General features: G+C 44.3%; 1 protein-coding gene and 1 non-coding gene across 2 annotated transcripts; both read left to right on the top strand.

The window, feature by feature from the left end:
- Nucleotides 1-3,202: 3,202 nt before the first annotated feature.
- On the top strand, nt 3,203-3,601 carry LOC112735262 (uncharacterized). Its single transcript, XM_025784822.1, has one exon. It carries the CDS (start codon nt 3,203-3,205, stop codon nt 3,599-3,601), a length of 399 nt encoding a protein of 132 aa, XP_025640607.1.
- Nucleotides 3,602-14,419: 10,818 nt separating this feature from the next.
- LOC112739766 (small nucleolar RNA R71) lies at nt 14,420-14,527 on the top strand. Its single transcript, XR_003170705.1, has one exon. It is a non-coding gene; the product is annotated as a small nucleolar RNA R71 (small nucleolar RNA).
- Nucleotides 14,528-15,449: the final 922 nt, after the last annotated feature.

Genomic DNA, 15,449 nt, shown 5'->3' with positions numbered 1-15,449 from the left:
GACGGCCTGACCGACTCAGTGGCCAGTTTATGCTTGACGAACGGGTTTCTGAACGAAGATTTCAAGAATCACCTTACCACTAAGCTCGTGTGGACGATGCAAGAAATCCAAAATGTGGCCAAGGAGTATACCAACGACGAGGAGGTTAGCCAAGTCATGGCAGCCAACAAGCGGCAGCCCACCTATAACCCTGCTCGTCAGCCCGGCAATGGGGAAAGGCCTAAAGAGCACTCTAAGGACGGAGGGCCAGCTAACGCCTTCAAGTTGTTCCCCCGGGTAGGGAAGTTTACTAACTACACTCCCCTAACAGCCCCGATCGTCGAGGTGTACCAGCAGATAGCCGACAAGGGCATCCTGTCGAAGCCCCGACAACTTAAGGATAGAACTGGAGGGAACAAAAACCTCTACTGCGACTACCACAAGGGCTTCAGCCACAAGACCCAAGATTGTTTCGATTTGAAGGATGCTCTGGAGAAGGTGATCCAGGAAGGTAAGCTGGCAGAATTTTCTCACCTCATAAGAGAACCTAGGAGGTGGGATCGTGACCGATCTGGTGACGACAGGATCCGCACCGTGAGACCAATGCAAGAGCCTGAGGAGGACAATGAACGTGGCCTCACCATCGTGAACATTGTAGTCGGGAGAGACGTCGCCCCTAGGTCGAAGTCGGCATGCAGGAAAGATACCAAGGTCTTGGCCGTGTCATCGTCTAGTCCCGCGCTTTCCCCCAGGAGAGTCCCGTCAATATCATTCGGACCAGAGGATCGGTGGTTCGACGACTTGCCGGAGAACCCTCCTATGGTGATCACGGTAAGAGTAGGAACTGGTCTGGTCAGGCGAATCCTCATGGACACCGGAGTCGATTCGAACATCATGTTCCGTAATGTGTTTGATGCTCTGGGCCTCCGAGACACTGACCTGAGAACCCACCAACATGATGTGGTCGGCTTAGGCGATAACTTTATCAAGCCTGATGGAATAGTCTTCCTACCAGTCTCCATAGGAGGAGGTCGAGGGAAGAGGTCGGTAATGGCGGAGTTCGTTGTTCTAAGGGACTCCACGGTCTACAACCTTATCTTGGGAAGGAAAACCGTCAATGAGTTCAGAGCAGTGATCTGTACCAAGCTATTGATGATGAAGTTTGTTGCTGATGATGGGTCGGTTGGATCCATTAGGGGAGATTTGGAAACGGTGGCCGCGTGCAACAACGTCAGTCTTTCCCTAAGAAAAAAGTCCAAAGAGGCATCCGGGGTCTTCCTAGTTGACCTAGACGCCAGGGTCAATGACAGGCCAGAACCTGAAGGAGACCTTGAGAAGTTCAGGGTTGGCGACTCGGAAGAAAAGTTCACCTTCGTAAATAGAAACCTCCCTCATGACTTGAAAGAACTATTGGTGGAAATGATCTGGGCAAACGGCAACCTGTTCGTCTGGACACCAGCCGACATGTCAGGGATTGACCCCTAGTTCATGTCACACCACCTAACTATGAAGGCAGAAGCTAAGTCGGTGACACAGAGAAGAAGGAAAATGTCCCAAGAAAGAGCTGACGAGGTGGCCAGGCAAACGGCCAGCTTACTAGAAGTGGGGTTCATCCGAGAACTGGACTACTCGACTTGGCTGTCGAACGTAGTCCTGGTCAAGAAAGCCAATGGAAAGTGGAGAATGTGCGTGGATTACTCCGATCTCAATAAGGCCTGTCCCAAGGATTCTTTCACCCTCCCTATCATTGATGCTTTAGTAGACGCGGCTACAGGGTATCGGTTTCTGAGTTTCATGAACGCATACTCTGGCTACAACCAGATACCGATGCACCGGCCAAACAAGGAGAAAACAGCGTTCATAACACCAGGGGGTACATACTGCTATAAGGTGATGCCGTTTGGACTGAAAAACACATGAGCTACATATAAGAGGCTGATGAACAAGGTATTTAGCAGTCTTACCAGCAAGACGGTGGAAGTATACGTAGACGACATCCTGGTGAAGACCACCCAAGCCGAAGACCCCATCAGTAATCTAGAGACCGTGTTCACATCTCTTCGGCGGCACAACATGAGGCTTAACCCTCTCAAGTGCGCCTTCGCTATGGAAGCCGGGAAGTTCTTGGGTTTCATGATAACCCAAAGAGGAGTGGAAGCCAACCCGGAGAAATGCGAAGAAATCCTATGGATGATGAGCCCGGGATGTGTCAAAGATGTACAGAGACTGGCGGGAAGACTCACGGTGCTATCCCGGTTCCTCAGTGCGTCGGCTGCCAAAGCTCTTCCGTTCTTTAACTTGATGAAAAAAGGGATAGTGTTCGAATGCACCTCAGCAAACCCAGGAATGGAGAGACGTTATTCTTGTACTTAGTAGTAACTGATGAGGCTTTGGCGAACGCCCTGGTACGGGAAGAAGGGAAGATCCAGCAACCGGTCTACTTCGTGAGCAAGGTGTTGCAGGGGGCAGAGATGAAGTACAGTAAGCTGGAAAAACTAGCATATGCGCTCCTGACCTCCTCCCGTAGGCTGCAACAATACTTCCAAGGACACCAGATAATTGTCAGGACGAACCAAGCGATCTGCCAAGTGCTGCAAAAACCCAACTTGGCGGGTAGGATGATGACCTGGGCAATTGAGTTATCTCAGTATGACTTGCAATACGAACCCAGACATGCAATCAAGGCCCAAGCAATGGCCGATTTCCTTGTAGAGGTAACAGGAAACCCTCTCGAGACACTGAGCACACGGTGGAAACTCCATGTGGACAGAGCCTCCAACCAAACGTTCAGGGGAGCGGGGATCATCCTAGAGAGCCCAACTGGAGTCGTGTACAAGCAATCGGTCAAATTCGAGTTCCCAGTGTCCAATAACCAAGTAGAATACGAGGCCCTTCTTGGCGGCCTTCTTTTGGCAAGAGAGGTTGGGGTCACCATAGTGGAAGTATGTAGTGACTCTCAGGTCGTCACATCACAGATTAATGGACATATCAGGCTAGGGACTCACTGCTACAAAAATACTTTGAGAGGGTAAAAAAGCTGAGCGAGGAATTCGATGAGGTCACGGTGCAACACGTTCTAAGAGAGAGGAACACCTGAGCCGATCTCCTATCCAAGCTGGCAAGCACAAAGCCAGGAACGGGGAACCAATTTCTGATCCAAGGTTTAGTGAATGAGCCAACAGTGACCTTGCATATAACACAAGCACCCGACTTCCACTCCTGGATGGATCCAATCATCGACTTCTTGGAAAACGGCAAGCTCCCTGATGACGACAAGATGGCAAAGGCATTGAGGAGAGAAGCAGCCAAGTATACAATGATACAAGGCCAGCTATTCAAGAAAGGGCTGACCCAACCTCTACTGAAGTGCCTGCGCCCGGACCAGACGGACTACGTGTTAAGCGAGGTCTACGAGGGGTGCTGCGGCCATCACATCGGGGGAAAGGCCTTAGCTCGAAAGCTCGTCAGGGCCGGCTACTATTGGCCCTTAATGATGTCGGACTCCCAAGAGTTCATGAACAAATGCAGGAGATGCCAGAAAAACGCCAACTTTCACAAAGCTCCAGCAGCTGAACTAAGCCTACTGATGGCCTCCCAACCATTCTCTCAATGGGGGCATTGATCTGCTAGGACCCTTCCCGGTCGGACCTGGGCAGGTCAAATACCTAATTGTTGCCATTGACTATTACACCAAATGGGTGGAGGCCGAGCCGTTGGCCAGCATATCTTCGGCAAATTGCCAAAAATTCATATGGAGGCAAGTAATAGCCAGATTCAGAATCCCAGAGGTCGTCATCTCAGACAACGGGACACAATTTGCCGATAAAAAGTTAGGGGAATTCCTCGCCAGTTTAGGGATAAAGCAGAAGTTCTCATCCGTCGAGCACCCCCAAACTAACGGCCAAGTCAAAGTAGCGAACAAGATCATCCTACAAGGCCTTAAAAAGCGATTTGACCAGAAGAAAGGAGCCTGGGTAGACAAGCTAGCGTCGGTCCTCTGGTCCTATCGCACAACGTAGCAGTCATCTACTGGGGAGACGCCCTTCCGACTCACTTATGGGGTAGACGCGATAATACCCGTGGAGATTGGAGAACCGAGCCCGCGACTACTCTTGGGGGGAGTCGAAGAAGCCGTGGAGAAGGACTTAATGGATGAGACTAGAGAAATGATCCACTTGTCGGAGATGGCGTTGAAACAAAGGATGGCCTTGCGTTACAACGCAAATTACTAAAAAGAGATTTCGAGTCAAACGACATAGTCTTACGGCGCAACGACGTAGGGCTCCCGACACCAGGAGAAGGAAAGTTGGCAGCAAATTGGGAAGGCCCACACAGGGTAAAGAAAGTAGTCAGCAACGGAGCTTATAAGCTGGAATGCCTGGATGGCAGGGAGGTCCCGAGAACGTGGAATGCAAGAAGCCTAAGAAGGTTCTACTCCTAGAAGCCAAAGCACAACTAGAAAACAAGCGGTTTCACGGTCTAGTAAGCCCCGAGTTATTTTATGTTCGCATTTAGCATTATCTCCCACTGGTTGTTTGCGTGAATAGCAGTTTATCATGATATAATCGTGTTTAGATTACACTAATTGTTTCCTTCTCGTTTTATGTTTTAATGCACTGTTCGAATTGTTTAAATTACTTCGCCTTGAAAATTAACCGGTTCAATTACAAAGCGGAATCCCGAGACTGATCACCCCGGGAACCATGGAAGACGCGAACGCTACAGGAAACGGCTACTAAATAAGGCCAAATTTCAAATGCTTAAGCAAAAAAGCCACAACTCGGCTTCATTTTTGTCATGACATTGTTTTAAAGTTAAAAGATTACACACAAAAGCCCCGAGACGGCTTCAAAAAATCAGAACGGTAGAACGGTAAATATTGTCCCACAAACTACCAAAACAAACAAATACAAAGAATTCATTTCTTCAGGATATCAACGATCTTGCCATCCTTAATGGTTTTGAAAATGCTGATGGCTGAGATGTCAAAGTCAGGAGCCAACAGCTTCACTTGAGCCTTGATCGCCTCTTCAGTCGCCATAATATCATTCCGGCTGTGCTTCACAGTTTCTTTGTATTTTTTCTTCAACTCGGTAGCCTCAGTTTTAGCCGCAGTCACCGACGAGAGGGCACCATCGCGCTCCTTCTCCAGCTCCTTCACCCAACCTTGAGCAGCGTTAAGTTGGCCTTCCAAAGTGAGCTCTCGCTCAGTAAGCCGCGCAACCGCTGCGTCAGAAGCCTTGGCTTTCTCTTCGGAGGCAGCTAGCTGTGTCTACAATGACTTCACCTCAACCTTGTACTTTTCGTTAGCTTTGACGGACGATTGAAGCTTATTTTCCAAGGTCCGAGCCCCCGCCAAGACGGCTCCACCTTCCGTGCTATGGCAGCTGCCCGGAGAAGGGTGCGATACACCCACTTAGCTTGAGAAGCAAGATCCCCACCATGGAAGAAGTCCTCCGTGCCAGGCAGGAGCTGCAAATCAATAAAGTTTCTGGTGTCAAAGTTCTTCTCCATCACCATGAGGAACCCCTCAGGGCTGGAGGATGGTTTCCTTTTCCTTGGGTTGTCAACAACGATGACCTCAGGTCCTCCATCCTCCACTTCTGCCGCCGGTCGGGGACTCGAACCAGTGCTGGTCCCAGCCACCTCCCCTTGGGCGAGCTGGGACTGTGCCTCAACGATAGGAGAAAGCGGCGCCTCGTTGGAATGGGTGGCAGAACTGTCATCGTCGCGTTCAAGCATAAAAGTGTTAAACAAAGCGTCAAGCCCAACTTGCTCGCCAGCCATTGATACTGAAACAAAATACGAAAGCTTGTTAGTCGTTAAACCGGTTGAGTAAACAAGGGACAATAACAAACACGAATATGCGACTAGACGACTACTCACATATATAAACCCTTGCCATTTCACGGTCACCCATGAAAAGGTGTGGGTTGACACTATTCCTACCAAAAATAGCCAGTAGGATGTCGACAATATTTTTATTTTGAGGGGTCAGGCCTTTATAGGTCACCTTCGTAAACCATTGGCCCCTGCCCCAAAGCTCCAGTAGGTCGGGATGCCGACTGACGTCGGTGTTTTTACAAGTAAAGAGATTCATAGAAACATTTACGTTGTAGATATAGTCTCTAAACCGACAAAAATTCCTTCGTACAAACGTGTTGGGTGTCACAAGTAACAAACCCCTTTAAAAATTGTTAACCGAGTATTCAAACCTCGGGTCGTCTTCTCAAGGAACTGCGAGGAAGTATGTTCTTATTATTGGCTATAAAGGTTGTAATCGGGGTTTAGAAGATGAGAAGCAAGTAATTTGAATGACAAGTAAAATAAATGGCAATTAAAATAAATAAATACTGTAAAGCAGACTTTTGGCAAGGTAAGAGAAGTTGGAGGTCCAACGTAGTTATCTCTCTCAACTATAATGAAAGTTGAATCTAAACTACACTTGATCAACCTGTACTAAGGCAAAGGAAAGTCAAGGGACTAATTAAATTAACCTTTGAATCCTATTTATTTCCTAAGAAAAGGTTGGGATTACTTAAGTTCAGCTCAATTAGCAAGATAATGATTATCAGTTATGTTGAGTTTAATAACTGTTGAGTTACTGAATTCTTAACCAGGACCAAAAGGGGAAAAAGTAAAATTGCTGGAATAATAAAAATATCCTTAGATGGGAAGCAATGGTAACTTAAATCAAAGAGAATAATCATAAACTGAAAATACCTCAATTATCATTAATTCAAATAACAGTCTGCAACATGGAAGAATTCATAGATTCAATTATAAAGGTAAATAGCCAACTCAGATACTGAAATAAATAAATAAAGTGAAAAGGAAGTTTAAAACAAAGAAATATAAAATCTGGATTGAGAGTCACTCTTAAAATAAGAAGAAATCCTAAATCCTAAGAGAGAGAGAGAGAAGATCTCCCTCTCAACTAAATCTAAATCATTGAAAAGTAAAATATGCGAGCTCTCTTTGAATGGGTGCATTCCCACACTTTATAACCTCTGGTCTATGCTGTCTGTACTTGGATCTGGGCCAAAAAGAGCTTCAGAAATCGCTGGGGACGCATTCTGTAAATTCTGATACGTGACCTCTGTCACGCGTCCGCGTGGGTCACGCGGTCGCGTCATTCGGAGCTTTTCCTTGCCACGCGGTCGCATCAGTCATGCGGCCGCGTTGCTGCTGATTCGTGCTTGGCACGCGATCGCGTCATCCATGCGATCACGTGGATACCAGTTTCCTTAAAGCTCCGTTTTGCTTTCTCCTTCCATTTTATATGTTTCCTTTTCCATCCTTTAAGTCATTCTGCCTTAGAAAATCTGAAACTACTCAACACACTAATCACGGCATCGAATGGAAATAAAGGTAATTAAAATAATTAATTTTTTAAAGCTTAGGAAACATGTTTTTCACAATATGACATAATAAGGAAGGGAAAGTAAAACCATGCAGTTAATATGAATAAGTAGGTGGAGGATTGAATAAATCACTCAAATTATGCACAAAAGAACTCATGAAATATGGGTTTATCAACCTCCCCACACTTAAACACTAGCATGTCCTCATGCTAAATCCAAGGTAAATAATTAAGGTTAAAGTGATGGAATGTCATGCAATGCAACCTAATTTAAATGCAACTACCTAAATGAATGATGCATCATGCAACTCTAATTTATTCACTCATTTATAAAGCTTACATGTAGCCAAGTTAATTCACATTCTCAAGGAGTCATGTATATATATATATATAGCCAACCCTTAGAAAATAAAGCATTTTAGCAAATGAGATGGGAAATAAAACATTGTACAAACTTGCAAAGCAATTAGTAAATTAAGTACAGATATATGTTGATGAGTTATTGAACCCTCACTGGATTTTGTGTTTACTCTCTAGTCACTCAGTGTTTATTGGGTTTATTCACTCTATTTTTCTTTTTATTCTTACTTTCTATAGCTTTGTTCTTCATCTAACCAATCAACAATTATAGAATATAGTCATACCAAAAAGTCATGAGGTCTTTAATTGAGGTTGTAATGGGGCCAAGGTAAAGGTAAGGATTTATGTATAGGGTCAAGTGAGCTAATAAGTGAATCCTTAATTAGACTAAGATCTCACCTAACATACATATTTAGTAAAACAAAATCTCTTTACCTATTTTCCCATATTATCCCACTTATTGTTACATGCTCATGTTTCACTTTTTATTTTTATCCCATGTGCATTGTTTTTATTTTGCATTGGGGAATTTCTTTTGTATCCCCTTTTATTTAAATGCTGAAAAATAACTTTCTCTTTTCTTTTTTTTTAATGCACATGGTAATTGAATCGCTTAGATTTTCTCATGAGCATGCTTCCCAATTTTATTTTATTCCTTTTAACTTTCCTACCTTTTGTTTCTATCATCCATGTTCCCAAAAGGTTTTCCACATTTAACTCTATTCATGATTTTTTATCTTAAGCTAACCAAGGATTCACTTGAGATTTTCTTTTATTTTTCTGCTTAAGGCTAGTAATTCGGCTAAATAGAATAAAGGGGTTTTAAAAGGCTCAAGGGGGCTAATAAGGGTGATGTAAAAGGTAGGCTAATTTGGGGTGAGTGAGCTAAAATCAAATGATGGCCTCAATCATTCTCTTGGTATGTATCTACATTCTATATTCTATAATTGGACATATAGATTAAAGCAAAGTAAAGAACATCAGAATAAAAAGAATTGAAACACACAGAAATGAAATAATGGTTTGAATGCAACCATACAATTAACCTCAAGACTCACAGGCTGTGTGTTCTCTAACTCAAGCATCATATATCATTTATATATTGTATGCAAGTTTAGCTAAAAATTCCCATTATTCTCATAAAAAAATTATTTAGGGTAGCTTTTAAAGTTTTAATGTTCCTCCTTGATGAAATGTTGTCAGCTTAACTACATCATGTAATGCTATATATAAGGTTTATGGATTTAAATCTGATATGTTCAATTTCCTAGCTTACTTCCTTTTTATATTTTTCTATTTAAACTATACTATCTTATGCTAAAAAGGGTAAACTATACTAATTAATCCACTAATAAATTAGAATTGCAAACTAAACTAAATAACTAAAATAAACTAAATGGCTAAAATATGAACTAAAGATGCAAAATGCAGAAAATAGAGTAAAAATACATAAAAGCAATGTATAAGTACTCAGAAAATAACAGTGAAAAGAAAAATATAGAAAAATATCCAAAATAAAAGAAAAAGTATGTAGTGGTTCACCAAAATGAACGCCAGAGATGGCGGCCTCCCCACACTTAAAGGGAAGCATCGTCCCCGATGCTCAATCAAGTCTGGTGTGAAGGAGTGTCATCACTGGGAGGGATGGTAGCTGGAGTCTCAGTGGTGGTGGTGGGCTGAGGGTCTGGCTGCTGTGGAGGAGGTGCTGACTGGATCGGGATCTCAATATCCGTAGCCTCAATCTGATGTGGGACCGCTGCCTGTGGTGCGGCTGGTGCTGCCTCTCCCTGGGGATGGGTCTCTGCCTCGGGCGCATCCGCTTCCTCCTCAGATGCCTCGGATGGTGTGTCAGGCTCGGAGGAGATGTCACCGGATTGTATCATCAGCTTTAGGTGCTCATAGCGCCGCTTGTTGCGACGCTCCATCTGGTCAAGTCGTCGGAACAAGCGGTGCACCAGATGATAGATGGGCTCTGTGGCAGGTGGAGGTGCAGTGGTGGTAGCAGGGGTAGGTGGTGCAGCAGTGGAGGAAGAGGGTCCAGCAGACGGTGGGGCTGTCGTATCAGTAGCAGTGAATGGTGGTGGTCTGTGGCCCAAGGCTAAGAAGTTCCGGCTGTGCGGAATGATCATCCTGCAATCCGCCGCTGGTGGTCTCTCATCGGCATCCTCCCATGGCACGTCAGCTCGACGGCCAAGCTGTGTAACCAGATACGGAAAAGGGAGGGTTCCTTGGACGTGGACCCTGGCCATATAGTGCCGAATGAAACGTGGTAGATAAAGGTCCTTACCCTCCAGCACACACCAAAGGAGGGTGATCATAGCAGCCGGGATCTCCGTCTCGTGAGTACTCGGCATCACATAATTACTCAAGATCTGATGCCATAAACGAGCCTCATCGTTTAAGTATGCTCTCTTGATCCCTCTAGGCATGGTAATGTCCTGACCCATCTCCCAAGGAACTATCGGGTCGAGAGCTATCCGTACCTTTACGGCATCCCAATCAAACTGCATCTGACACATGTCCTCCTCAGCCTTTGAATAACCATCAGGCTGATCGGACTTGGCTGGGAGCCGGAGAATAACCTCTAAGGCCTCTTCAGTGACCAGAATTTGTTTTCCTCTCAGGTTCACTGCATCTAAGGTAGTGAGATAGTAGTTACAGTAGAATTCCCGTACCCAAGATGAATTGACCTCTGTCAGTGTTCTTTCCAGAAAGAACCAGCCCCTTTGCTTGATTTGCTCAGTGGTGTACTGCTGGAGTACTTTTGGAATCTTCAGAGTTCGTTCCAGGTATAGATTTCTGAAGTTTGCAAAAGCCGGGTACTTCAGCTCACAGTACCGGTTTGCAAATTTTATAGGATCATTCGCAGGGAGCAGTTGGTCAGCTTTTTCCTGCTGTGTGAAGTTCTTCTCCCGCCATGAAGAATCGTGCATTAGAGCAATGATGGACTGGGAGGAGTCTCCTCGCTTGCGCTTGCTAGTAGCCTTGCCTTTACCTTTCCTCTGTGAGGCAGACATCCTGAAAAACAGAAAACCAGGATATAGATAAAATAGGAAAGTAAATAGGCAATTAAACAAAGGAAGCTCAAAGCGGAAAAGGAGAAGTAAAATAAGGAAAATGAGTAAATGAACTATGATTGAATTTATGTTAAATGGAAAAATAATCAATATGCCATGGTTAGAAAGTTAGAGGAAAGTGAAAATAATCAGAAAAGAGATCAAAAGGGTTAGTATGGTTAGAATTTGAAAAAGAAATTAGTAAATAAAATTAGTGAATTAGTAAAGTGCAGGTTAAAGTAAGTGGCATAGAAAAATTCCATATAACAAGGATTCACAGGTAAGAATAGAAGTACTCATAATCGAACAAGGAAAACAGGGTGATGCTGATTCGAATAGAAATAAAGAAAGCAAAAATTGGAATCAGTGAATCACAAATGCAGTTTATGAACCAGGAAATCAAAGAGGATAAGAATGTCTGCCATAGCATTCATGAAATGGTTTGGGTAAAGCGGAGTAAAACAGAGTTCAGAAGTGCCAAACCAAAACTTGAATGAAAACAATTTTAAAAAATTTGGGCAGTATTCCGGCTAAAATTGGATTGTCCCGGAAAATAAATAGCAATCATAGCAGTTCATATGAATTAAAAACTTGCTGCAGTTACTAGTAATGTATAGAAACAGGAAAATTTGGAGTAACAAGCAGCAATTGCAAGAAATCATAGCATATGAATGAGGTCACAGGAACAGCAAAATTGTAGTTATGATTAAAACATAAACAGGGACAGTGCAAGTAAACAGACCTAGATCCACTAACCACAGCCTAAGCTACCTAACAACCTAAAAATTCCACTACAGCATGCATATCTATCTATCCTAATGATGAACAGAAACGGAAAAAAATACAGAAAAACGACGAACGGATAAAAAAGGGGGTTGCGTTTTGCGGAACCTGGTAGGCGGGAGGGGTGGAACGGGGAAGAAGGTGGCTGCGGCGGCGTCCGGCGTGGTGGCGGGGCACGGTGTCGCGGTGGCGGCTGATGGGGAAAGGGGATAGGGTCTTAGGGTTAGGGATAGAGGAAGGGGGGTTGTGGGTGGGTGGCGGAGGAGGGGGGCGCGGCTGGAAGGCCGACGGTGGGGGCGGTGGTCGCGGAGGGCAGTGGTGGAGAGGGGAAGAGAGAGGAAGAAGGGAGAAGAAGAGAGGGGAGGGGGTTGCGGCGGCGGCGTCCGACGTGGCGGCGACGTCTGGGTGGTGGCGCAGTGGCGGCTGGGTGGTGCTGGGTGGTGGTTGGAGGGAGAAGAAGCAGAGAGGGAGAAGAGGGTTGGGGGTGGGGGCTGTGCGACTGATAGGGTTCGCGTGGCTGGGGGGTTATACTTTCGAATACACGCGGCCGCGTGGGGCACGCGGTCGCGTGGTTTGGGGTGAAAATGGAAGTGACGCGATCGCGTGGGGCGCGCGATCGCATGAGAGGGGGAAAGAAGGTTGACGCGATCGCGTGGGTCGCGCGATCGCGTCGCTGGAATTCGTGCTAAACGCACGACTCCAGCGCCGTTTTAGTGCAACTCTCTGTCTCCTCTTGGGGTGATGTGCAATCCATGCGACGCGATCGCGTCGCTCACGCGGTCGCGTGGGATTAGTATTGTGCAAGTGACGCGATCGCATGAGGCATACGATCGTGTGGGCCGATTTGTGCGAAACGCACAAGGGCCGCACGATTCCAGCCCAACTTTGTGTTCGTTGGATCCTTACGCCGATATATATATCACGTGGCCGCGTGGTTCACGCGGTCGCGTGGGTGGTGTTTCTCACAATATGACGCGATCGCAGGGGCATGCGGTCGCGTCGTGCACCCCTTTTTTTTTTAAACTGAAAAATGCAGAATGCAATGATTAACATGAATGCTATGCAAGATTCCAGGTTTAATAAATTAAAATGAAAAAAAAGGAAAAATGGAAGCAATTAACGAGAAATAAATTGAAAAAGAAGCGACCATACCACGGTGGGTTGTCTCCCACTTAGCACTTTTAGTTAAAGTCTTTAAGTTGGACATTGGAGGAGTTTCCTGTTATGGTGGCTTATGTTTAAATTCGTCCAAAAATCTCCACCAGTGCTTGGAATGCCAATAGCCTCCGGGGTCCCAAACTAGGCACGCAAAGCTTCTGAGCAGCTTTAAATATATTGTTAGGCTCCCAGGATGACAAATGTCAGAATAAACTCCAGGATTCCAAGCCTTGCTTTTAAATCCGCCTCCGTCTTGATCTATATGTTTCCATCCGGGCGTTTTAAAAAGTAGAATCTCACCGTGGTGACCAAACGTTTTCCGTGATCCATGTAATTGAGCATGGTACCAATCTATGTACTTGGTGCGCAGAAATTGTGATTACACTTTGATTATGTAAAATTCATCGCTCTTTCTTTCCCTGGTAATGGCACCAAAAACATGATGCCAATACCATGGTTCACAACTTCGCACAACTAACCAGCAAGTGCACTGGGTCATCCAAGTAATACCTTACGTGAGTAAGGGTCGAATCCCACGGAGATTGTTGGTATGAAGCAAGCTATGGTTACCTTGCAAATCTCAGTCAGGTAGGTTAAATGTGATTGGATTAGATAATTAAAAGATAAATAATAAAGGATAGAAATACTTATGTAATTCATTGGTGAGAATTTCAGATAAGCGAATAGAGATGCTTTTGTTCCTCTGAACCTCTGCTTTCCTGCTATCTTCATCCAATCAGTCTTACTCCTTTCCATGGCTGGCTTTATGTGATACATCACCATTGTCAATGGCTACTTTCGGTCTTCTCTCGGGAAAATGATCCAAATGCCCTGTCACGGCACGGCTAATCGTCTGGAGGCATCACCCTTGTCAATGGTTTCATCTTATCCTCGCAGTGAAAATGGTCAACGCACCCTGTCACGGCATGGCTATTCATCTGTCGGTTCTCGATCATGCTGGAATAGGATTTACTATCCTTTTGCGTCTGTCACTACGCCCGGCAATCGCGAGTTTGAAGCTCGTCACAGTCATTCAATCATTGAATCCTACTCGGAATACCACAGACAAGGTTTAGACTTTCTGGATTCTCTTGAATGCCGCCATCATTCTAGCTTACACCACGAAGATTCTGATTAAGAGATCTAAGAGATACTCAGATGGGTTCTGCTCAGAATTCTCTGTCTGTTGCTGAGTGGATGATGGAAAAGGCTTGCTATTGCTAAACCTGTTTCTTCCACCATTATTAAAGCCTTGTTGAGGCTTTTGATCCTTCCATGAGAAATTTGGATGATTTCTCCATGATGGATTATAGGTGTTTCCATAAGGTTCACCCATGTAATTTACCTCTGCTATTGCAGGGTTCTCAGGATCATAAGCTTCTTCTTCAGAAGATGCCTCTTGAGTACTGTTGGATGCAGCTTGCATTCCATTTAGACTCTGAGAAATCATATTGACTTGCTGATTCAATATTTTGTTCTGAGCCAATATGGCATTTAGAGTATCAATCTCAAGAACTCCCTTCTTCATAGGCGTCCCATTATTCACAGGATTCCTTTCAGAAGTGTACATGAACTGGTTATTTGCAACCATGTCAATGAGTTCTTGAGCTTCTGCAGGCGTTTTCTTTAGATGAATGGATCCACCTGCAGAAGTATCCAATGACATTTTAGCTAATTCAGACAGACCATCATAGAATATATCCAGGATGGTCCATTCTGAAAGCATGTCAGAAGGACACTTTTTGGTCAGTCCTTTGTATCTCTCCCAAGCTTCATAGAGGGATTCACCTTCTTTCTGTCTGAAGGTTTGAACATCTACTCTAAGCTTGCTCAGCTTTTGAGGAGGAAAGAACTTGGCTAGGAAAGCCTTGACCAGCTTATCCCAAGAGTTCAGGCTATCCTTAGGTTGAGAGTCCAACCATACTCTAGCTCTGTCTCTTACAGCAAAAGGGAAAAGCATGAGCCTGTAGACTTCAGGATCTACTCCATTAGTCTTAACAGTATCACATATCTGCAAGAATTCAGTTAAGAACTGAAAAGGATCTTCAGATGGAAGTCCATGAAACTTGCAGTTCTGGTGCATCAAAGAAGCTAATTGAGGTTTCAGCTCAAAGTTGTTTGCTCCAATGGCAGGAATGGAGATGCTTCTTCTATGTAAATTGGAATTAGGTGTAGTAAAGTCACCAAGCATTCTCCTTGCATTGTTGTTGGGTTCGGCTGCCATCTCCTTTACTTGTTCGAAATTTTCAATCAAGTTGTCTCTGGATTGTTGTAATTTAGCTTCTCTTAATTTCCTCTTCAGAGTCCTTTCAGGTTTTGGATCAGCTTCAACAAGAATGCCTTTTTCTCTGTCCCTGCTCATAAGAAAGAGAAGAGAAAACGAAAAGAAGAGGAATCCTCTATGTCACAGTAAAGAGGTTCCTTATTGTTAGTAGAAAAGAAGAAGAGAAAAATCTGAACTCAGAAAGAGAGAGAGAGGGTTCGGATTTTTGGTGGGTGAGGGAGAGATGTTAGTAGATGAATAAATAAATAGAATAAGATGAGAGAAGGAAAATTTCGAAAATAATTTTTGAAAAAGAGTTAGTGATTTTTGAAAATAGTTTTTGAAAAAGGTTAGTAGTTTTTTGAAAATTCAAATAAAAAAAATAATTAGTTAATTAAAAAGAAATTTTTGAAAAAGGGGGAAGATATTTTCGAAAATTAGAGAGAGAGAGTTAGTTAGGTAGTTTTGAAAAAGATAAGAAACAAAC

Source organism: Arachis hypogaea, chromosome 13, assembly GCF_003086295.3.
Source record: "Arachis hypogaea cultivar Tifrunner chromosome 13, arahy.Tifrunner.gnm2.J5K5, whole genome shotgun sequence".
Lineage (NCBI taxonomy): Eukaryota > Viridiplantae > Streptophyta > Magnoliopsida > Fabales > Fabaceae > Arachis > Arachis hypogaea.
This window is presented reverse-complemented; position numbering and strand designations above follow the sequence as displayed.

Bases quoted from the DNA above. Each gene is read 5' to 3' on its own strand.
- LOC112735262 (XM_025784822.1), top strand. From the start codon at position 3,203: ATGGATCCAATCATCGACTTCTTGGAAAACGGCAAGCTCCCTGATGAC.